This window comes from Schistocerca gregaria, chromosome 2 (assembly GCF_023897955.1).
Source record: "Schistocerca gregaria isolate iqSchGreg1 chromosome 2, iqSchGreg1.2, whole genome shotgun sequence".
Taxonomy (NCBI): Eukaryota; Metazoa; Arthropoda; class Insecta; order Orthoptera; family Acrididae; genus Schistocerca; species Schistocerca gregaria.
The window spans coordinates 411284067-411310234 of record NC_064921.1 but is presented as its reverse complement, the minus strand read 5'-3'; the positions used below and the strand labels follow the sequence as shown (position 1 = coordinate 411310234).

Genomic DNA, 26168 nt, shown 5'->3' with positions numbered 1-26168 from the left:
CAAATTTCCATCTTTCAATAAATACAGCCATTGCTCCTATCTTCTCCCAGCTACGTTTCTTTCTGCTTAAGGTTCTCTGTGAGTCATACCACTTTTTTTCCATTATCTTCCGTCGTTGGGTGTTATCTCGTTTCTCTTATTTTCCTTCTCGGATTCCTTTATATGTTGCTGCTAACGCTCAAAACGAACATGCCCGTAATTTGTATTTATTGTTGTACTAATCACGAAAGAATTGCATTTGTGGTGTTAGTTTCAGAATACGCTACAGTTGGTCTCAGTATAAAACCCTAAATCGAGGTAAACTAAAAATCTATTTGCGAATGGGACGGTTATTCATCAGCTCACTACACAGTTGCGAAGCAGCAGAGGTCTCTTAATACGGAGAAACTAATAACGCAACTCACGCAAAAAACACACATGAATCTACATAAACTTGTAGCAGTGCCAGCGTTATTCCAGGAACGGCCACTTGCCTTACGAGAAGAGTTGCTCGCTCTTCAGTTTGCAAATAATAGGTAGAGGTTATTGGAAATAGGTTCTGCCCTTCATGCAAAACACTGTTTTTATCTTATTACCCAAACTTGTTTCGGTACCTCTGTGCTACTATCAGTGCGTTTCGTTCATTGAAAAACTGTAAAAAGTGAACTTACTTTAGGTCGTAGCTGATCTAATAAAATGAGACCTAAAGATAGTTTTTGTTATTTTTGGATCTTATTTTGATTTTACATTATACGGATTTCCAGGACAACCTGGTGTCCTACACTGACAGGTTGTCATCTACAAACCAAATTATGTAAATGTGAATTTTATCAGCTAGTAAGTAAAGTGAAAATGAAGGCGGAAATTACGTGACTAAAACAGGAAATCACGGAACTATACGCTAAATAACTGGTGCTCAACAAGTAACTAAACAAAACACATTAAAATTGTCCGATAAGTTTGCAATATCAGTTCAGTTTGAGGAAACAACACAGAGAGAAAAGGCACAAATACATAAAATAATGCAAGTAACACAGGAGAAATAAAACAAAAAATAAGCAGAATCATAAACAGCACAGACACACCAGCCGCAGTCATCACAGTCAAAAACATCAATTTCATGACAGAATCATAAACCTAACTGACATTAATTTCACCAAGCAATAAGAAACCCTAGTGGAAAAAGGACCAAAACACAACATTAACACACACACATCACACAAAATGATAGAAGGTCTCATAACAGAATCTGAACACATCATAAAAGAACAAGAAAGACTGAGTACAGCAAATTTTAAGGCAGACATGTTTGGTCGGTTGATATGAGGGGCGGGAGGGAGAGGGCAGGCGACCAAACATCGAGGTCATCACTTCCAGAATGCAAACTTAACAAGAGAATTAGTTGCTGCAGAAGTAAAACAGATGATCGGAACACACAAATACATCATAGTTTCTAATGATAAAACACTGGAGAAAATCACAGTCAGCAAGCTTAAACAAAAATTAAAACAAAAGAATCCCATACTAACAAGGGCAGACAAAGGGAATATTACTGTGATTATGAAGGAAAAGGGTTACATAGATAAAACATTAGTGTTTCTGAAGGATAATAACATCACCAATCTGACTAGTAACCTAACAGCAAGATACAAGAGAAACGTTCAACAAGTACTGAAAAACATCAAAAATACATTCTCAAAAGATCAGATAAAAAGAATGACACAAAATCCCTACCAAATGTGCAGAGGAACATATTCATTTAAAGACCAGTCATCAACATCAGAAATGCTCCATCATACCACCTAGCCCAACATATACACGCATCATTAAACAAAATATACACTTTTAAAAACGACAGGAACCTAAAAAACTCTGTGGAACTAGTAGAGAAAATCAAGAACATAGGCACAACAGACACAGCAATACTCATATCGTTTGATGTCACATCAGTGTACACTTGCATTCAAATAAATGAAACAATCAGCATCGTCAAACTAAAATAGCAGCCTCACTCAAGTCCAAAACAGCACAAAATTACTTTATGTTCAACAAAGAATTTGATTCCCAAAATGAGGGACTGCCAGTGGGATAACCAATTAGCGCCCTCCTAGCCAACACATTCATGGACAACTTAGGGAACAAGATATTCACACACATAATAAAAACAAAAAATACAAAGTTATGTTCTGGTACCATTATGTCAGTAACATAATATGCCTGATGCTTGAATCACACATACACAAGACAGATCCACAATGAAATAAACAACTTACACCCAAAAATTCACTTCATATTAGAAACAGAAACAGGCACACAAAATTTTCTGAATCTCACCATATAAAAAACAAACAACAGCAACTACTTCATAATATTCAAGAAGAATATTAAAGAAATCGACAGCCACAACCACCACCATTCATAATCTATCGAACAATGGTGGCACATTAGCAAGCAAGTTTCAGATTCATGCCCCACACACTGAATAGGACACCAACAAAAAACAGCATTACACAGAGGGGCTAAATCCAATAAAAGAAATAACAGTTGAAAATGGTTACAGGACCCGTATGAAAGAGGAATTAAATCAAAAAATTTGTGAACAGAGAATAAACGGACACACCACACACACAAAAACCGTTCACAATACAGAACTACACAACACGAACCATGACCACATGCAAGACACAACAATGCAGCAACAGACACAAAAACAAAGTGGCACATAATTACTTATAGCAAAAAATTATCCACCGAATAGGCAACATAGTGAAAAAAACAGGGATTTCAAACAACACAGAATAAAACACAGGAGATATTCACAGATAAATTCAACAGAATGGGAACATATAAACTCACGTGTAATATTTGCCAATCAGTATACACAGGACATACATGCAAGTATTTTAAAACAAGATACTGAGAACGCCTCAACAGCCTAAAAAAGTAACAGCACCCATAGCACGTTTGCTCACCTCCCAGTAGACCATAACCAACACCCAACTACAAAAGCAACAAATTTAAAAATACTCAAATGCAGTCACAGCCTATCCCACAAATTAACAACAGAAGGGAAGTTCCACATACAGAAGGCAGTAGCAGAAGGCAAACAAGTTTTAAACGAATACACTACACTCTGCAAAGGCACATTGTTTAAAACACATTAAAGGAGCTTTACAGGAAGGACATGAATATGTAAAGTAGCTTACACGCCCTCCCCTCACCCTGCCTCCGCTACACACACACACACACACACACACACACACACACAGAGAGAGAGAGAAAAACAGAGATAAAAGTAAACAAAATTCAAAATCGGTGCCAAACTCACCCAGGAACAAATGAACACTGATGGCGACGGGGTTAGGACACACAAAATACCGTTTACATTTCATTTTGCGACTTGGAAACGCGTTTGTTAAACCAAAACCAAACAAAGAACATTTACTATGTGTGTGCAGTACTCTCTTAACGTTAAAGAATAAGGATCTCTCACAACAAAACGTAAATAATAACATATATATAAGCAAAACGTTTTTCAAACCAAAATCACGTTTTTCAAAAAATCATGGGAGTTGTTAACTCGATGATAAAATTCACATTTATATCGTTTGGTTGGCAGATGACAAACTATCAATACAGGACACGATTCAGATGGTCCTGCAAAACTATGTAATGTAAAACCAAGGTAAGAACAGAAACGAATAAAAATTGAGTTTAGGCTTCATTTTGTTAGATCAGTTACAACCTAAAACACGCTTACTTTTTACAGTTCTTCGCCGAACAAAACCCATTGGTGATGGCACAGAGGGGACAGTTTTTTTTTCAGTAAGGTGGAACCTATAGCCAATACCTTTAACTATATACACGAAAAAAATACAAGAGCTGCAAATCCAAAATATGAATAATTGATGCAGGATTTATTTATTTATTCTTCACAATTACAACCTGTTGTCTTGGAAGCTACCATACAACTCAAAAAGATGGTTCACATGGCTCTGAGCACTATGGGACTTAACTTCTGAGGTCATCAGGCCCCTAGAACTTAGAACTACTTAAACCTAACTAACCTAATGGCATCACACACATCCCTGCCCGTGGCAGGATTCGAACCTGTGACCGTAGTGGTCACGCGGTTCCAGACTGTAGCGCCTAGAACCGCTCGGCCACCCCGGCCGGCTACTATACAACTCACATTTTTGGGGATAGTAATAAATGTATTTTGCCACGATAAAAAAAAACAGAAGTTGTTTTATACCGCCTGGACCACAGTTCACATTAGACTTCTAAAACTTGATAACTAGTTTCGTTTGTGTTTGACAACCACCTGTAATAATCATCTTCAGATTCTTCAAAATGTACACCGATGAATCAAAACACTAAGACCACCTGTTTAATAGCGTGTTGTTAAACTTTTCAAATGCAGTACAACAGAGATTCTGTTTTCCGTGGTATCCGCAAGTCCACGATAGGATTCCAGAAGTTTGTGGCATCAGATGACTATGCACAGATCGAGCAAGTCCCGTGGTTTACACGCAAGCAGGTTGCACTCGATGCGTGTTCCAAAGGGATCAGATGAGGCATACTTGCTGGACAAGGCATCATTGTGAGTTCACTATAATCTCCTTCAATTCACTGTAGCACGTTTCTGACCTTGCAACATGGACAGTTATCCTGCTGGAAAATGTCATCGCCAAGGGGGAGACTTCAAGCATGAAGCAATGTAAGTGGTCTGGAATAAAGTTCACGTAGTTCACTGTTGTCATGATGCCTTCGATTACCGCCACTGATGTCATGAAACCCCAAGTCAATGTAGCCCGTAGCATAGCCCGCCCGGTTAGCCGTGCGATCTAATGCCGAGTTTCCAGAGTGGGCAAGAGCGCTTGGTCGTGGCATGAATCCGCCCGGCAGACTTGTGTCGAGGTCCGGTGAGTCGGCCGATCTGTGGATTGTTTTCAGGCGGTTTTCCATCTTCCTCAGCGAATGCGGATTAGTTCCCCTTATTCCGCCTCAGCTACACTATGTTGGCGATTTCTGTGCAAACAAGTTCTCCGTGTATGGGTACACCACCATGACTCTACCATGCAAATATAGGGGTTACACTCGTCTGGTGTGAGATGTTCCCTGGGGGGTCTACGGGGGGACGAACCGCACAATAACCCTGAAAGAGTGGTTTGGTGTGGGGCGGTAGAGGAGTGAAGTGTACTGTGGTATTCGTCGTGGGGTTGTGGACCACTGCGGCTGTGGCAGGGTCGGAGCCTCTCCGTCGTTTCTAGGCCCCCGGTTAGCATACAATACAATACCTCATAGCATAATTTTACCCACACTGGCCTGCATTTGTGGCACAGTCCATGTATCGTGAAAGTCAATCCCATGGATGATGGTGTGTAAGCTCCCAACCATCTAGCTACATGGTGCAACAAGAAATGCGATTCATTCGACAGGTGACACGTTTCTATTGATCCACACTAGAATCTAAGTAATGCTGTGCTCCCTGCAATCGTAACTGACAATGTCGCTAGGTCAACACAGGAATATGTAGGGGTCGTGTGGTGTGGAGGTCCATGTTCAACAATGACCTTCGAATGATGTGTTCAGAAACACCTGTGCCTGCACTAGTATTGTACTGTGTCGTCGGAAGTGCCACAGATCGCTGCCTATCCTGGAATGCAAAGTGGGGGATCCTCTGACCTCTACGTTTTGTGATGAAACGTGATTGTCCAACACCATACAGTCAACTCATTATATAACCATCCTTCATACACGTTCCGTAGATGTTCATAGTAGTAGAACACCGACAAGCGACCAGGTTCGCCGTTTCAGAAATTCTCATATCCAACCAAAGCTCCACAACAATGTTCCCTGTGTCAAAATGGCTTTTATTATGGGATTTCTGCATTTGCGCTCCATATCTTCGCTATATTCGCTTCCCATTCATCTCTCTTCCGCTTACATTCTTTCTTTACTGCTTCATGTGCTCGCAGCATCATCAGGAGGCATTCAACATCACGGTGGGCAGTGTCATAATGTTTTGACTTATCAGTGTAAATGTAGGTGAGTGTGCATAGAACAGTATCAACAGTGAACATCATGCAAAAACATATATTCGTATTCAAAAAAGGAGACTGAGACAACATTGCTGTTTAAAGCATTATGTAGGGCAAGTGCAAGTCAGGTCATAACCCATAATCACGCAACATGGAGATCAAAAAGAGAAGAAGGAGGGAGGGGGCAGGTGCGTAAGTGAAAATGCATCAGTTATCCATTGTGTACACTTGTAAAACAGGTACGTCAGTAACAAAGCTTATTACTGTATCACCTGTTTTACAAGTGCATATAATGAATGTGTAATGAAATTTTACTTATTCAATTCTCCCCCCCCCCCCCAACTCTTTCTTTTTTTTTTTACCGACGTCTCCCAAGATTACGGATTAGGACCTGACTTGCTCTTGATGATGCTTTAAACAACGATATTGTGTTAGTCTGGTTGTTTTTAATACGGATACATGTCTTTGCTTGATGTACACTGTTGATACTGTTTTACGCACACTCACTTGCATTTACACTGATGAGCAAAAACATTATGACACTGCTCACCTGTATTTACAATTTGAACGATATGAAGATGTTTGATACACCGAAGCTAAACTAATTGTCATATTTTAATTGCCTGATGTACACTGCCATCTAGACAGTAAAAAATTACTTTTGTATAGTCTTTCTTAATATTTATAAATTACGTTAAGATTACAGTTTCCTTTCTCGATAATGTCGTGCTTCACAAATAATAAATGTATCTATTAATTATTGATTCCTGGTACCTATAAATATGACAGTGCTGATACGACAAAAACGTTAATACCACACCTAACTTCTACCACAAAAAAGCTACTATAAACCTGTTAAGCGAGCAGAAGGAGCATACTCACTGGTGGTAGTCCGAGGTGCAAGTAAAGATGGCGGCGGCGGTCACTACGGCGATGATGACGACGAGGGCGGTGGCGGCCGAGCAGGCGGCGAGCGGCGCGGGCCACGTGCAACAACCGGAGCCAGATGTTGGCTGGCCCTGCTGCGCCACCACCAGCACCGTGGGCGCGCCGCGCGGCGGCTCCACCTGCTACACACACGCACGCAGCCACCATGTCACAGCTGCGCCCCCTCCACGGGTCACTGGTACACAGTGAACGGCAGCAGCCAGGATGTTGGACAGATCAGGTAACCAGTATGAAGGTACATCGGTATGAGGTGTTTGTTCTATCAGATGTGTTCGACAGAGCAGTATAGAGATCCACATACTTTCAGTGCAGTTGCGCCATGTCTTTAGCATCCCTGTGAGACTTAGCAAATGATATAAGCAGTGGGGATGACGGATAGAGGCGCAGGATGAGAATTTAAGTAGGACTGGAAGTGTGTCCATATGGCCAAGACGGTTAAGGCAGTCATTCTAGAACAGCAGAGCATCCAGATTCAAGTCCCTGTCTGGCACAAAGTTTCATCCTCCACCACTGATTTATTTCAATGACTGTAGGCGCCTGAAGTCCTGATTCCTCCAAATAATGCGTGATAAAGATGTTTGGAGATAATAACAGTATCACCTTCTGTATGAGAACACATACAAAATGGATCTCGCTCACAGTGTATAAAAGCAAAATAAATACGGCTTTTGCTTTTTGGAGAAAACATCTACACATTCAGTATGCCACAACAACCACTACACACTGCGCTGCTTGCATGGATCTACTGGTGAAATATTGCTGGTTACCCGATGCATTAAATGTACAGCCTAAACTCTTCACTATACACTAGGCTACGTCACTCAATTGACCCAAATATTACTGTTGGTTACTAAAGCATCCAGTTAGCTCTCCTTTTTTAATCTCGTATCTCCTGGCTGTGTATCTACTGCAACTGCTGTTTCTGGTCCACACAGTGATCACGTCCTATGCTGATCGTTTGAGGGTCACATAGAGTGTTTCTTGGCGTAGCAGATTGGAGGAACCGTCACATTCTTTGCTCCTCACCAACTAACTGCATTCATCTTGTCTGCAGGTAACAACCAGACTGTGTGGATGGTCCTGTTCATAGCACGCGCAGCAGTAGGAATGGCCCCTGCTGTCTGCAACCCAGTTCTGGGCTACTGTCCTTTGCTGCCATCGAAATCAAGTCCACCATGCACCGCCACTCAGAGTTCAAGCACTCACCTGTTGGTCAGCCCAAGTCTCTGGCTGTGGTACTCGTCAGCTCAAGACACAGTGCTTGTCACACAGTGCCCTGTCCAGGCTTGCAGAAGCGCCAGCAACTCCGCAAACGCCGCCAATCGCGCCCGTCATCCAAACGCTATAGTGAGAGAAATGCTAACATGGCGGGTTAGGCGGAGCAGGAAACACGATATGCCATGAATTATAAATACACCGTAACATCTCCCATCCGCAGAAGTGGTCTCTGCACCTCCATCACACAAGGGTGACACATACACATAGTCTGCAATTCAAAACTGCACGAAAACACCAATTACAACCAACAATATATTGCTTGGCCCAAACATGGCATGCTGATACATAGCCGTTATACAAACAAGATCATCTACAAAATAGTGCACACTACTACTGCTTTCCCTGTTTCAGCCGGGAAACTCCTTCATGATGTCAAACAAAAAAGAAACACTCAGCCACACATAGAGCAAACTGACTCTAAGAAACAGCACCTCAAAGCGTGAAAAAAACCATACAAAATTAACAACTGCATAAAATCCCTCCAGCTACCTAGCACGGAAGACACAGTAAACCCTGCGCTAATTAAAGCTACAATCACAGTCATTCTCTCCAGTGAAACAAACAACCTACGTCTAGTTTCCCTTCAACAACTGCCAACACAGCATTTACATCACTCACATACTCCAAGATCAATGCACTGGACGCCCTGACCCCGGAAAAGTTTGTTTGTTTGTCGTTTTTTTTTTTGTTTGTTTGTTTGTCTTATGGAGCAAAAATAACTAAGATCATACTCGCCCATATCAAAACTGTAAAACATGAATACAAAGAGAGGAGCTAAAAACGACTACACTCAACGCCAATCGACGGAAGAGCAGACAGCTAAAAACAGGGAGGTGGAGAAACGTCTATGGAATACGCCGTAGAGAAATGAAGGTCCATAACTAAAAATTAAATGGCCTTCGCCATATTGCGACGACAGATAAAAGTAAAACGCTGTCGACAGTCCAGGCGTCGTTCGCTAAAACGGCCGTTAAGTCAAACATCAAACACAAACGGGAACGTAAGCTGTTAAAAAAATGGCATTCCGTTAGGAAATGGGGGATAGTTAAAGGTTGGGCGCCATGTGCACAAAGTGGTGGGGGAGCACCACTAAATAAATGGCGACAGCTAAAAAGACAGTACCCCATACGCAACATTGTTAAAATCAGGGCGTGCAGTTCTAGGCGCTGAAGTCTGGAACCGCGGGACCGCTACGGTCGCAGGTTCGAATCCTGCCTCGGGCATGGATGTGTGTGGTGTCCTTAGGTTGGTTAGGTTTAAGTAGTCCTAAGTTCTAGGGGACTAATGACCTCAGAAGTTGAGTCCAAAAGTTCTCAGAGCCATTTTTTTTGTTAAAATCATCTTCTCGCGGCGAGAGGGCGGAGAGGTGGTCGTTCAAGCCACTGGAAGGGCCTCAGTATCCCGGAGCCTGTTCGCATGAAGGGAGTACCAGTGGTGATGCTAAAGTGAAACCATCTGCTGACAGACGACAACGCAGTCATCGGAGAGGGTGTAGGAACTAGCGGGCTTAAGTACGAGGACTGCAGCCTTGGCAGTAGCCTCGTTTCCTGTCAGACCGACGTGACCACGAACCCACATAAACACCACAGTGGCTTGATCAAGAGTGAGCAAGTGACAGCTTTCCTGGGCCCGTTGCACTAAAGAATGGACAGTGTGCAGCACACAGAGGCTTTGAAGGGCGCTGAGAGAGTCTGCACAAATGAGGCAACCCACGGTCAGCCCGAGAGCCATCACTGGAGTTCCATGCGAAGGTTGTGAAACCGAAGGCGATAGAGCGAGGCTGGAGTAGTGCCCGACCTCAGAAAAGTGAATCACCTTTTCGCAACAGAAATACTAACTTAAACCCAAAAATGACTAGCCAAATAGCATTAATCTCACCAATCACAACCTTGCGCCTTTCTGCCAACTTCACCATCTTACCCTTCACCTACTGAAACAGCTGGGATAGCTCTGCCCCAGTGTTCATAGAGACCAGCTCCTGTACCATCACTTTGTATGAGACCTCCTCTCTGTATAGCCACGCCACACTTGCCACATCCCTAACAACTATATCTGTAACAGCACGCAGTATGGCAAGATGCAGTCTCTTATCTGTCTGGCTAAGGGCCCCACACTAGGACAATGCACAATCATGCTCCTCTGCTAATTTCAGTATGTAATCTGAGTGGGGCTGGGCTAGGCTTTGTGCAATCTTGGGCTAAATTTTACAAAGAATTCATTGACATAAACGTTCTGCTTGACAACAGAGAAAAGATAGCAAAACTTCATTTATACCTCAAGACAGTTCTTGGAACCAGGGCTCAACAGGAGGATAAAAATATAAAGTACCTTTACCACAATGAAAACAAAATTCAATAGACTTCACCCCAGCAGATAAAATCTGACCAACAAAAATAATGATGTCTGTGATGTAGTCTTTGGCCACAGCCGCAAAAAGGCAATAAAATTAATTTCTGCAACTAACCACAGCACAACTCATTGGAAGACAACTCTCTGACTTAATTAAAGCTACTTATATTAGCACTCAACTAAATGTAGATCTATGACCAAAGCTACTATCATCCATCTACAGGACTAGCTATGAAAATTTCTCAGTTCAGTTTTCTGCATAATATGACATACAAAACAGATCAGACTTACAGGATCAAATAACTAGAAAATACTTGATACAGTCGCATGAATAAAAGCGTCCAAATTAACAGCATAATAAAAAAATCACCTTCTGTACAATGGCACTTGCAAAATTAATCATGCTCACGGCATATAAACAACAAATTCAATATGCGTCTTGCTTTTTAGAAAAAGGTATTGGCATGCCCAGTGTGCCACCACATAACAACCATTACATGCCAGACTGTATCGAGGGACCTAAAGACACAAGATGTATGTAACAGATGGAAATAACAGTCAATGTATTAATCAATTGCAGCTATTAATGCTTCTACACATATACACTAAAGATCTGGGATGTATATAACAGTTTAAAATAATTTTTTTAGAAACTAACTTTGTCGAGTTTTAAACACAAAGCACAGTTGCAATATTTTGTGTGTGCATGTGTCCATTTTTCGTAGGGTCCGCCATTGTACAGGAGAGGTTCGTGGATCCACCCATCACATCTGGGTATGGTTTGGAGGTGGATCGACCATAGTTTGGTTTGGGTGGGGTAGTAGCCAAAGTGGGATCAACCATCTCACGTCTGCAATAGTGTTAGGAGGTGGATCCACAAGTATAGGTCTGTGGTAGGGATTTGGGAGTCCCATGAGAAGCTGAAACACATACACACACACACATACACATACACACACACACACACACACACACACACACACACACACACACACACACACACACGCACACGCACGCACAAAATAGAGCAATTGGGCTTTGTGTTTAAACGTGGATAACGTCAGTTTCTTGTACATTTTTTTCAAATTATTTGAGATGCTGTAGATCAGTATTCCGATTTCCATCTATTATATACATCTCGTATTTTTAGAGCACATAACAAATTTTGACATAGGAGAAAATACAAATGAGTGCCATTATTGTTGGGTGGTCATGGAGGTAGTAAACATAAAGGTGTATTTAAGATTTCTGAAGTCAGAACCCAACCTGCACCGCAATCTATGAGTATTTTAGTGTATGTGTTGGTTGGCACGGAATTTGTCATTGTGTGTTGATGGAAGTTTTTCTAGGTTGACCTTCTGAAGAAGTGAAACAAATGATCTTCCACACACTTTGTAAATTCTCTCTAGTTTGGTGGGGGAGAAACGTGGTAGGATAAACAAACAGAATGTAAATATTGTTGTACATATATACGTAGAGTATGGAAAATGTGAAAACATATGTAAAATATGGATACACTATAGAAAAAAATAAGGATACGAAATGGGAATACAGAATATCCGCATTTACTGTAAATACTAAAGGAGAGTTATCATATGTTACTGTATTTGCAGAAAAAAATGATGGTTTCAAGGGTGTTTATTAGATGCACATTAGTTTACCTAATGCTCCAGACGCAGAAGATAAGTAGATGTTTTGTATAATCTGCAGAGTTTACATTTCATTAGAGATCCTTTGATGGGGATGGAAAACAGTACTACATAATTATGTATACATCCAAAGAATGTGGCTGTTTCTTTTTTGTTTGTTTAAGCAAGATGCAACAAATCGATATTCTGCATGGATGCAGATAATATATAGATATGTCAATTCTTAATGTGATTACATCGAGATCTTAACTCTTAGTTGGAAAAAAAATTGGTTAACACTGAGGAATCATAACTTTAGTACTAAAACTTAGAATTGACAGCCATTACCCCCATTTGTCGATGTGACAGTATTCTGCAGAGTTAAAAGGATGATATTTTATTCTTCGCAGAGTGCTATTCTTTGAACATTTGGGTCTGTCGAATAGCATGCCAGAGGTAGCTTCTGCTGCCCGCTAGTAGCAAACTTGATGCTGTACTGAGGTGTATTGCATGCAAACATATCTGCTTCTGTTACCACACAAACCTTCTGTAACCTGCCTACACTTTCTTAGATACACTTACATAACAAAGCCTTGTACACAACGAATAATCGAAATTTATAGAAAAGCTAAGAACTTCAGTGTAAGCACTAGATATTGGAGAGTGATGGCACCACACATACACTTAGAAAAAACATAATACAGAGGGAATAATCGAAAATTGCGGTAGAAGCTGTAGGACTTTAATGCAAACACTAGATTCAGAGAGGAACGATAAACATAAGTGTGCTTTAATACTGGAAAGTCAAGATTTTGGTCAAGACGAAACTGTCGTATTCGACAACATGTGGACAACTATATCACGAATAACCACATTGGAACAAAATTAGCAGGAGGCACTCGAAACCTTATCGAGGAAATACAAAAAATCTATGCCTATATCATACTTGTATAAAGTGGAATTATCCGGCGTTAAAATACATGTGCTAAGGGGTTAAGTACGTGGAGTATTGCATCAACTTTGTGTAGTCGATTACCACCTTACGCATGTCGATATAACACAAGATCTTAAAACGTTTCATTGTCCTTTTCTCTTAATTTTTATTTCATAATTGATAATGCAACGCTGTGTAAAAAAGAGAAAACAATATTTTAATTGTAAAGAAGAACAATATTTTGGCAAGTGATCAAAGATTGCATTAAACAAGCCGGAAGTTGTCAAAGTGGTTAACGCAAAGTCACTGAGAATAAATGAAAGAGCGCTGTTGTTATATCTTCTTCTTGTGTTATCACTTTGTTGCTGTTGAGAGCTCGAGCTGACCAGATGTAATTGTAGTATTGTAATAATATTTGTTTGATAGAGATTATTTAAATCTATCTGTTTTGTCGGCTCCGTTTTGATTTAAGCCATTACTTTGTCTTTTAATCAATTATATTACGATTTCTGAATGTTACAACATGAAAAATAGGCGAGGTTGGAGGCGGATTGTTCGGACGCGAACGAGCGGACGTATCTAGAGTCATTTCATCAATTACTTTTCAACTGAGTGCCCCGAAACCCCTGAGACATTTATTCCGATCATTGAACTCCACTGATCTTATCGGATTGTGTTTTCGAAAAATGATGTCTGCCAATCTACGCAGTGGCCTAATACAACGCAGATCTGCAAGTACACTACAAGAGCATGGATTTTTATAAGCTAGTTGTGGTATAAAAAACGAGAATTTTCCTGTAACGCTCTACATTCTGCACTTCTTAGCAAAATTATCCATCCTCAATGAGGGTTGCCTCCGTATCGTGTCTGTTGTAATGTTCTATATTGCCCCACTTGTAAACTGTTAAACTGTTGCCGCACTTCGGAAAACGCCTCATCTGGCTCTCATTACAACGCGTGAAGTAACGTCTCGATTTTCCTATGGTTTTTAACAAATTGAGATGTTAGACCATCTAACGTCAAACTACGGATTCCGTGTGCGAGAAGACTACCAAGGAAGCAGTAATATTACTGTAAACTACGATAAAACTGTTACATCTTCCTTGGCTAAGGATTGTGGTATTACAATTTCATACCCTACGATTTCTCTTTGTGGAATGGGCTCTTTATGTGACCCCGTGGAAGTCAAACTAAATGTATTAAATGGCAACAAACAGTACTTTTTTCCAAATATGCTCGCAGGACCCTTCCTTCCTCAAAGTGGTCGTATGAGTTATAAACCATACAATGACAAAGACTCCAATCCATTTATAATGCAATAGAACAGTGGTGGATTTCTCTGCCTATTTATATGTAATACATTACACACACATGTGTCAACATTCATGTAGCATTCAGCCATCCTCTACAATTCGCTATCAGATACAAAGTGCAGGAGAACCTATTTAAACGTAAAAATTCATTGCTTTCAAAGCAAAACTGAAAAACTCGTTTCTTCTCGACGCTACAGTTTGCCAAATGAAGATATATGTGAAGTACAGCATTTCCCTGTTAAGATAAGTTGCTCGAATTTTACTTATGACCCTATATCACATATTTCTAAAGAATCAAATACTATAAAAGACACTCAGCTCTACAGGAACATAGCTTCAGCTGTACTTTCATAACCACACACTGTATATTCCCAAATCACATGCAAACAAATTCATACATTCTTTCTACTTTACTATTCGCATACAATTCCTATCGTTCTTAGTATTGCAGCCAGTCTTTCATTATTTTTGACATAAGGAATCACTTAAGAATCTAATGTCGGTTCGAAAACTAGATCGTTTTATGCTTATAAGTTGGTCATGTATCATAACATCACTTCCGGTTATGACTCCTAAATTTAGAACACATTCGAGACCACTGATAAAACTGTGTTACTTAAGTGATTGGTTCGTGACGATATCGCTGTGCACCCGTTTGCCAGAGCCCTTACTGCTCTAACGACACACACACAAATTAATGTATGTAGAAGTCTGCTGCAATTCCTGCTATAGGCAACAATCCTCCAGAAATGGTAGCAACTCTGAAATTCCTGGATGTATGTCACGGTCCTAACTGCTTTAATGCTACAAACACGTTACAGTATATGTGGAGAGCAGCCAAGGGGCCAGTCTCCACCTCTCTTGCTCTTCAGTAGCGTTATCCATCAGGTGTGTGGGCGATTCTGATGGTTTCTGTCCGGTGCGTCATGTCTGCTAATTAGGACCTGACATGTCTTATCGACAGTGTAGCTTCTGACGTGGCTGGTCAGCATCTGGTGGCAGGGATCTGTTGCAGCAGTAGATCCTTAGCTGGCTATTCGGGGAGCTGCATCTGTCCATGGATATGATTAATGCAGGACGCCATATCGTATTCTTTTTAGTTTGTTTCCATCAAACTGCATGCCTATCCTATTGCCATCATAGGCTGGTTATGGTAGTGGGTGAGGGGTAATTGTTTACAGTGTAAATTTACCTACATCGTGTGTATGTCTATATTTATTTGTGCATATCTGCATTTTCTGCCGTTATTGATGAGAAGGGAGAACCGATAGAGGTACTCAGGGTACCCTCCGCCACACACCGTCAGGTGGCTTGCGGAGTATGGATGTAGATGTAGATGTAGATGTAGATGTAGATGTAGATGTAGTCTGTCATTATCCTGTAGTAGCAGTTTCCTCTATGGCAGTCTTCTAGTGTTGCCATTGTTTTTAACACACTACTACATAATTGTTTTCAACACACCTCTAATGCAGGGATACGTTACTTGCAGTGAATCGTATACTTGGCGCATAGGGAGAGTTTATTTGTGTAACCAATGCATAGCAGTAATTGTTAAATACCCAAATCTGGAACTTTGATTGACGAACATGAAAAGTGTGTTTTTGATTAATGAGAGAAAATTGGTCAAAAATGTAACAAATCAACCCAAAATTGTAAAACAGCATTTTTTAAACACACCAACAATGAAGAGACAAGTTCCTTACAGTGAAACACAGACTTGATACACCGTGAGAGTTTATTTATTTAAATAATGCACTGTATGTTGGAGACATTCATTTATTTTCCTTTTTTTTGTAATTTCAGCTAACACTGTAGGATACAAATATATGTACAAACATGCTTGCAATTCTTTAGCAACATGTGGTAGTGATGATGCACCATATATAATGTATACATAAGCAAACCGCTCACTGAAATTCTTAGCAAGAAGTTTTCCGATGAGCAAGCTTTGTAAGCATGTGCCATACATTTCCCAAAAATCCATTCACATACTTGCAACACTTGAAATACTCATTCACAGCGCACTGATGGCTGAGCAAACATACCAAATTTTGAACTCCACTTCTCGGTATTCCCATCCATTGTTATATACTATCATTGGGTAGTCACCTACTCATACTGTCTGGTAATGTAGTAATTCAGGAGAACTTAGAATTGTAGATATATTTTAAAAAAATTGTGCCATAATATACATTCATAGCGTGAACGCATTACATTCATACGACAATATTGACGATTTTCGATCCTTAGCAGTATAAGGACAAACTCACAAACAAACGTGTACTACCACTCACACTTGGACTGTACATTATGGAAGATAACGTCACTTTAATGGCCGATTTATGCCATGTTAGCTGTCTGACGGGCGGCACCGATGATGGGGATAATAGGAACTCATTGTCTGGGAACAGTTTCTGCATATCAAGTTGCCCGTCGCTGTGGATCTTCGCTGTGGTGCTGCTGCTTCTGCTGATGTTGCTGCTGCTGAGGTGGTCAAAACGGCTGCGTTTCGTGATGTTATAATTCAAGTATGCGCCACTTCTATTGTGCAGGCAACAGAAACTTCAACAACTATGTGTCATGGCCCAACATTTCAGCTAGTGCTGATTCCCACCCTACTGCTCCGAGTAGGCACTACGCTTTTTGAAAAGAAAAATCGTATGTACTTGCAAAACGCACGCAGAATATTATCATATGAATGATAAGGAGAAATATGGATGGACTAATACTTATGAGTACATCCAATCACACAGTGTACATACATCTAATGACGTGACTCACTCAACTGAACTATTGAGAGCAAGGGAAGGGCAGTGGGAGCGGAAGTTCATTTTCCGCCATTTTTATGTTATTCTATTGACCTATATCAGTGTCATACAACCACACTAGAGGTGCTGGCGGTGGAATGGGGGTTATCTTGACACGTGACAGGTATCAGATGACATAACGACCTTGAATTTAACACATGCAATTACCCTAGAGGCGTGAGCTCGTAGGTACTTGGGCTACTGCACATTCCTTACACACAATGTTTTATTCGACTTAGTCTGTACCTCCTAAAATAATTACACTCCTGGAAATTGAAATAAGAACACCGTGAATTCATTGTCCCAGGAAGGGGAAACTTAATTGACACATTCCTGGGGTCAGATACATCACATGATCACACTGACAGAACCACAGGCACATAGACACAGGCAACAGAGCATGCACAATGTCGGCACTAGTACAGTGTATATCCACCTTTCGCAGCAATGCAGGCTGCTATTCTCCAATGGAGACGATTCTAGAGATGCTGGATGTAGTCCTGTGGAACGGCTTGCCATGCCATTTCCACCTGGCGCCTCAGTTGGACCAGCGTTCGTGCTGGACGTGCAGACGGCGTGAGACGACGCTTCATCCAGTCCCAAACATGCTCAATGGGGGACAGATCCGGAGATCTTGCTGGCCAGGGTAGTTGACTTACACCTTCAGGAGCACGTTGGGTGGCACGGGATACATGCGGACGTGCATTGTCCTGTTGGAACAGCAAGTTCCCTTGCCGGTCTAGGAATGGTAGAACGATGGGTTCGATGACGGTTTGGATGTACCGTGCACTATTCAGTGTCCCCTCGACGATCACCAGAGGTGTACGTCCAGTGTAGGAGATCGCTCCCCACACCATGATGCCGGGTGTTGGCCCTGTGTGCCTCGGTCGTATGCAGTCCTGATTGTGGCGCTCACCTGCACGGCGCCAAACACGCATACGACCATCATTGGCACCAATGCCGAAGCGACTCTCATCGCTGAAGACGACACGTCTCCATTCGTCCCTCCATTCACGCCTGTCGCGACAGCTCTGGAGTCGGGCTGCACGATGTTGGGACGTGAGCGAAAGACGGCCTAACGGTGTGCGGGACCGTAGCCCAGCTTCATGGAGACGGTTGCGAATGGTCCTCGCCGATACCCCAGGAGCAACAGTGTCCCTATTTTGCTGGGAAGTGGCGGAGCGGTCCCCTACGGCACTGCGTAGGATCCTACGGTCTTGGCGTGCATCCGTGCGTCGCTGCGGTCCGGTCCCAGGTCGACGGGCACGTGCACCTTCCGCCGACCACTGGCGACAACATCGATGTACTGTGGAGACCTTACGCCCCACGTGTTGAGCAATTCGACGGTACGTCCACCCGGCCTCCCGCATGCCCACTATACGCCCTCGCTCAAAGTCCGTCAACTGCACATACGGTTCACGTCCATGCTGTCGCGGCATGCTACCAGTGTTAAAAACTGCGATGGAGCTCCGTATGCCACGGCAAACTGGCTGACACTGACGGCGGCGGTGCACAAATGCAGCGCAGCTAGCGCCATTCGACGGCCAACACCGCGGTTCCTGGTGTGTCCGCTGTGCCGTGCGTGTGATCATTGCTTGTACAGCCCTCTCGCAGTGTACGGAGCAAGTATGGTGGGTCTGACACACCGGTGTCAATGTGTTCTTTTTTCCATTTCCAGGAGTGTACTATTCTTCCTGGAGCATACAGTGTAGCCGACTCACTACGCGTAGGATCCACCAGTGTTGCTAGACGTGGTTGCAAAGCGAGACGACCGCTAGATTCAAGAGTCTCTGGTTCTCTCAGCGGTGAACGGTTTCAATAGCATGGCTAATGCAAAAGAAGTCTTCCGACGAAGCAAAAGGAGAGTATCAAAGCATATTTACGTTATGGCTGTCGCAATCGTGGATTATAGCACGTGAAGACTAACACAAATGCTTTGTTTCTTTTATCGGGAACCAGCAGAACTACAGAACATAAACGCATTGTAAATTTTAAGTACATCGTACCACGTTTAATAGTGTTAACGATACGGGTGCTTTACACTTCCTAAATGATGAAGCATTAAAAATATATGAAAGAGTAGTCACTGGTGACACTTACCGTTGCAATGGGTCCGTTGTAGATAGCGACTTTTTCACTGTCAACGATTGCGTCTGGAGACATTGCAGGAGTCACGAATCTCCGACGTGATCTGTGAAACAGACAAAAGAACGTATGGTTACCGACAACACTAGCTCCATTTTGTGATCTACGTCACAGTGAAACATTCTAAATCGTTGTAAAAGTTTTCTAACTTTTTCTGCTAATATTGAAAAGATGTTTTATATAACGTACATGCAGAGACTGAACCTACAAAGGTGGTAAAACATAAAATGACAATGTGAAAATTGATCAATAAGTTAAGATTAAGAGATCTCAAAAAACAAAAAAAACAAATAATGAAACAGAAATAGAACAGATTCAAGATGCGCCTCAAGCAAATGGAAACAGCGCGAGTGAATACAGCAGAATCCAGAAAATCGAACAAGCCTAATGTCACATCTGTGAAATTGATGAGAAACGTAGCGCAGGTGTAGTAGTGACCAAGCGAGGAATATTGTCTACCAGTACGGTAGTGCAGATGATCAATATAAAGAGGAATAGCGAGTAGTCCAGCGTTCCGTGGCTTTCCTCAGCTGGGAGTTATTTTCAAGACAACCCATCCGAACTGAAGACCCCATCATATTTTAAAATAATTAAAGTATGTCCTAACCAAGCGCACTTGTACTAGTGGCCAGAAAGTTTATCTATAGTATGGTCTACATGCTGTGAGGTTTTTATGAAAAGAGAAAGAATCAGAAGTAATAGCGAAACCTTTGGACACGTGTACAGCCTACTAGAATAGCTGCTTTCCTCTGTCTCTGGACTGCCGAGATTGGACTTTGACCAGACCTGTTCCCTGCTCACTTGTTTCGAGACGTGCCCACATATACCGTCCTAAATGCTTCTGAGGCTGATACTGGAATAACCCTGAGCATCGTGCTGTTAAGGGGATAAATCAGGGTAAAACCGTTTTTAACCTAAAGTTATTATTGGCTTAAAATGTTTTTTTTAGAGAGTTTCATTCATATAAAGTATGTCATAAATGTTAAAAGTGTGTTAAGACCGTGATTTACTGCGTGGAGTTCTGGGCCATTGGAGGACCCGAATGCAACCGCTCCAATACTGTAATAGTTACCAACGGGATGGGGGTCCTGTTAGTTTCGGATAGCATCACAGACGACATTATTACAAATTAGAATGCTTTTCTAACAAGATTTCTCTTCGCAACATGATTCGTTTATGGTAAACACCGCGAAAGAGCGTGGTTGTCTCGTACCTGGTTAACTTTTCATTTCGCTTGTTTTCATACAAAGTAAAATCTGAGTACTTGAAATTGACAAACAAAAGTATTTAAATGACTAGAAAAGGTTCGAAAAGTAAACCCATCTGGGCAAAAAACGCTTCCATTCTTAAGCGCAAGTCAGTTAATCGATATTATTCCGTCAAGAGGAGTGTGTTTCGACATCGTCGAAAAAATGGCCAATTGTACGGTGCTGCCACTGCCTATTAAAGTTTTTCTTCAATTTCAACATTAAAAAATACAAGTTGAAATTTTAAATGCTTGTATTTCCAAAACAGCATTTTTGAAATTGGCGGAAGCTGTAACTCATGAAATATACTTGCAGTTACATCACATCTTTTTGTAACTTGTGAGCAGTCTTTCTGCGATATATTTAAATTTCGATTTCTAGTGTACGTTTTTGTAGCGACCTCTTTGTCGAAAAAATTGACTTTTCTTCAGAATGCCACCATTTTTTTAAAGGCCCTTTTTTCAATATTCCTGCTTGCTACGCTAGACAATATAGTCAGTTTTAAAACCGTTTCTGAAATTTTGTAGTAGGTTCACAATTGTGAAGTCCACAACTCCCACCAACCCTCCTCGCACTCCGCGAAGGCCTTTTGTCGATGTCGTGTAGCGTCCCAGGGGAGCAAGTTTTTTACATTAAAAAATATGTAATGCAATCTTCAGAGTGTACAACATAGATCTAAAGTTAATTTTATAAGTTTTTTGTTATTTCATTGAAAAAATTAATACCGGTTCCAAAATCGAGCGTCACTCTGGTCTATCCCCCTAACTGTCCACCACAGTTCGTGAAACCTCCTGTGCTTTTGCTACTGGCCTTCGTTTGGTTCTTGCTGTGAGCTGTCCTGGTTCATTTCGTTGGCTGTTATTCGGCTCATGCCTCTTATGTGATTCAGCATCCCAATAATAATAACGTGCCCGAGTTAAACGTTGACTCTCATACAACAGAAGTTTGTGAGGGATTTGTTTTATGTGCACTATTGGCATAAGAATTTTTCGAGGTTTTGTATTTCAAAAATTTTTTAATTGTCGATTTATCTTTTTTACTTGCACATTACATTACATTACAGTGCGTGCTTTTGTTTATTCGGATGTCTTAAGCTTTTATTGTCAGTTAAGATTAAAAGGTCCGTGTGTGTTACAGTTTATTTAGTCATGTTAATTTCTACCTTGCTAAAGTATCTGCGGGTCGAAAAGACTCAGTTGTCTACCCAAATGTTCTGTCATGTTTGATACTTTATTAGGTAAATCTGATGTATTTTCTGTGTGTATGTATTAGAATCTGTGCTGAATTGTGCAACCATTCGGGGCGTAGGCTGATCTCAAGCCGCTTACCGTGCGCTATTTAACACAAGCGTTTCAGCGCTATTATGTTTGCATTAGTGCTTGCTCAGTTTTAGTTATTGATTTACCAATGTTCGCCATTTGTTTTAAAGCCATGTTGCTTTTTCTGTCGTTCTTAAAACATCTTTATGATTTAAGTGTACGTGTACTGCGGTTCTTGTAACACCGATTTCTATGTAATAAACCATCGAATTTCAGTTAATGCCTCTGAGGTGTTATTCGCTTTTAAAATTATCTGTACTATTGCAGAAAGTGTAATTTTAAATTCGGCCATTGTAATCGTAACACGTGGATGCACTGTTACAAAAATGTGCTGTGACAAACTTGTGCAAATCAGTTCAAATTTTGTAAGAAGGTAGCCAAACGCAAGTAACTAATGCTCGTCCTGTTGTTTTGTGAAACTTTTAATAGTTGCACGATATAGTTCTCTAAAGCTTCACGTAAAATATATATGAAATAAGTGTTACGCTAGTCGCACGTGATGAGACGGTTTAAAGTGGTACAGGTGATGATAACAAAATGTTCTTATAGTAATTATAATAAGCATTTGCAAAAATGTTTCATCGTTCGGATTTTACGTGCAAAAAACCATGCCTACGCACATGGAACTGCGTTTCGTAGAAATGAATTGCAATTTAAGCGTGGCATTTGGATGTAATTGAAGAAACTGACTTTTGCAGTAAATTATCGTTTAGCTGTTTATAAGCTAAAGATATTATTCACCAGTGGCTTCAAATCACCGATAAATCTTCGGACGTCCAAAACAATGCTTGTACCAAACTAGAATTATGAACAGTCCGGTACAAAACGATATACTATCTAATCGAGCTCTTAAAGCTTTATCGATGGCCACGCAGAAAATTAAACCCGAAAATTACTATGAACACAATTTTCATGCAAAATGTCACCTTATTTCTCACCAATGAAAAATGTTTTGCTGCCTTTTTCATCGAGAACTACTATGCTGTCTTGTATAAAATTTGTTTCTGGACAAAACAATCTTAAGGTCGCTAGTTTTCGCACAAGATTGAAATGTTGGCAGTATTTTGTCATATATACATTATTTGGCAGTTCTGCATATATTCAGGCAATCATACTTAATTCGGATTGGTTGTTGCAATATTTCGGGCCAAAGTTATTCATGTGAGTGTTTTTAAAGGCTGTATTTTCAGTTGCAATTTTTGTTGTGGTATACTTTAAATAAACAAAGAATTTTAAGATCAGAGATAATAAAACGATGTATGCTTTTCAGTAGTTTACTATTTGTTGTGCGAAATGTTCAGCTTGCGATATAGTAAACATATCTAAAATCACCTTATCTCAAATAAAAAAGTCAATAAAACTGAACAAAATGAAAAAACTAAAAATATATAAAACAAAACAACAAAATAACTAAAGAATATATAATAAAATTAAAAACAAAAGTAAAACAAAAACCCTCCTTCGAGCATATGACCTTGACGTGGTGGTGAGACCTGTTGTTATACTGGATAAGTTCAACCATATGAGACAGGTAATCGTAGACGAGCCAAACTAACGATGCCCACCTCATGCAACATGATTCGAAAACCGACAAAAAACCTATACCAGATCAGTCATCGCCCGAGTCAACAAAAATCTACGTTGGTTGCCAAGATATGACGGTCTAAGGTCAAACTTATGGTAGAATAAAAGTTGGAACAAGAATGGAACATGATCCCATCATAACACAAAAGAGACGAATATGTCCCGGGCAGAGTTAGGGATGTACGAAAAAGGAATTAGCTTTCGACGCATCTGGTACCTTCAAAAATATTTTAAATCAAAACGTCTTGACGTACTCTCGCTTTTTTACAAGTTAACTCTACTTCCCCAGCGCAGTGAGCTCTTTTAGCTTCAAGGTATTGGCACACCTGAACCTTCAATTTATGGGCTTAAGTCCCTGGTCCTATGTCGAAAATTCTTAAGATTCGCCAGTCGTAGGAAGTATTATATAATATCATCGGCTGAAGAGCATACATATCACGGCTAAAAGTTTTTTTTCTGTGGTGGAATAGAAATAAAATGTCTAGGGTAGATTTTTTTTAATTTATGGGTGACAAGATTGGGACGGATTGTTTCCCGAGGGGACCAAACCCACCAGGTGTTACATATGTTATGAGGGGCGTAAGAGCAAATAGACACAAATTTATGTACTTCACAGAGTGGGACGCATGTATAATAGGAAGATCCTAGAGTGGGGATGCATGTATCTTTAATGACATTTCGTGTCAGACATGACAAATGCTATGTTGGATGACATGATGGCATGTGTCGTGATATACGACGTGACACCAGGTATCATGTTACTTTACATGAGACCATCTGTTATGTTACATGACTAATGTCATTACATACATGTACTAATAGCGCAAGTAAAAAAAGCGCATATATGTCAAGATGATTTGATTAAATGTCTTAAAAGTACCAGATAAGTCGAAAACGTAGTTCTCTTACACCCCCAACTTTGTTCCTGACAGATTCGCCTCTTTTGAGTTACGGTAGGAGCATTTTTCATTTTAGTAAATAAATGTTTAAAACCTATCTTTATGTACAGCAACTCACCATTCCCAGATCTTACCTCCCTACCATTTCGCATGCACAAAAGAAAGATACATCATTAGGAGAAAATGAAGGAATGGTAGAAAAACACGGAACGACGAAGGAAGAAGGTGAAGTAAAGTTTTTACGGAATCCTATTTAGCCAGTACGAAGATTGAAAAATAACACTAAAAGTATCAGACACATTCACGTTTATGTGTACGTCATGGCGCTAACACACAAAAAATCTTTTGCAACAGAATATTACTCACGCCCTCCACCCCATACCCTCTCGATTTCACGATTCGCGACTGTCATTAAGGTATATAAAATGTTTTACGCGTGGCTCTCAAGTTGTTGTTGGATAAGAGATGAGTATCCCGAGACGATGTGTAGGTCCTCTGAGTTTGTCTTAGTTTTCATAAAATTGACGCATATAGAGTTACGCAAATATTTGAGATCAAAGTTACACAAACAGAAGAGGTTCCTAAACTGATGACTTTGAGATAAGGAACTATTGGTCGATACTGGGTATTCAGATTTTGTTGACGTAAACAACTTACATCTCGTAGCAGTCATCTAAGCTCCGAACGTCTGTTCAAATACGACAGCTAGTCACATACAATAAAATGGTACCAAAATTTTGTCACACTGTGAAACATCCATTTTGCCTCTTGTACAATAAGACAATAACAAGGCCCCACCAACCTGTTCATTTTCTGCTGCAGTTCGATGCACAGACTACTGTATATAACTCCAAAGAAAAATACCTACAGGGCTGGGATCCACCGATCACTCTGGCCACGGAACATGTCCTCCAACCCAAGAAAAAGGATATATGGTGCTCGAGTGATCACTGCTATTAAAATTGTGATGATCCATTATGTTAAAACCACATGTTTCGGTGGACAATAATTTTGAACTACTGTGGTTGCAAACTTATTAATGGAAGCTAGATAACTTGCCCATAGTTCGATGGTGCCCGTCTTTTTGAAAGCATATCTTCCCGCGGGCAAGTGGTTCAGGCAGCAGCAACAGCGATGAACATTAGCTAATTTGAACCATTCACATGCGGTCGCTGCAAATAAGATCATATTAGTTGATCTCATACAGTTACCATCCTTAAAATGGTAAATAATCGATGCCATTGGCGTAGAATGTGTGTTTCCATCACTCTAGCCGTGGAATTGCGGAAGTTGAGAATATCTTCGCGCAGACAGATTTCTCACTCCTAAAGACCATACGCACTGTAGCTAGTACGGCGCTGCAGATCCCTTTCGCCAAAAATATTCTTTTCAAGCCATTATATCCTGATATCAAAGTACTCTTTTTAGGACGCTCTGCCATCTGTATACGCTAGACATTAAAGTGTGGGACAGCGTGTACACACTGAAGAAATTTTATTTGAGATGAATGTTAAGAGTCCGCAGCTCGTGGTCGTGCGGTAGTGTTCTCGCTTCCCATGCCCGGGTAACCGGGTTCGATTCGCGGTGGGGTCAGGGATTTTCTCTGCCTCGTGATGACTGGGTGTTGTGTGATGTCCTTAGGTTAGTTAGGTTTAAGTAGTTCTAAGTTCTAGGGGACTGATGACCATAGATGT

General features: G+C 40.9%; 1 protein-coding gene across 1 annotated transcript in view; it reads right to left on the bottom strand.

Moving 5' to 3' along the window:
* LOC126335802 (gastrin/cholecystokinin type B receptor) overlaps nucleotides 1-26168 on the bottom strand; it is a 138378-nt gene that overhangs the window by 83643 nt on the left and 28567 nt on the right. The window contains exons 2-3 of the mRNA XM_049999265.1: nucleotides 19381-19471; nucleotides 6906-7093 (exon numbers count right to left, since the gene is read on the bottom strand). Of these exons, the coding sequence (XP_049855222.1) occupies nucleotides 6906-7093; nucleotides 19381-19443 (251 nt within the window). The 5' untranslated portion in view covers nucleotides 19444-19471. The remainder of the gene's footprint in view (nucleotides 1-6905; nucleotides 7094-19380; nucleotides 19472-26168) is intronic.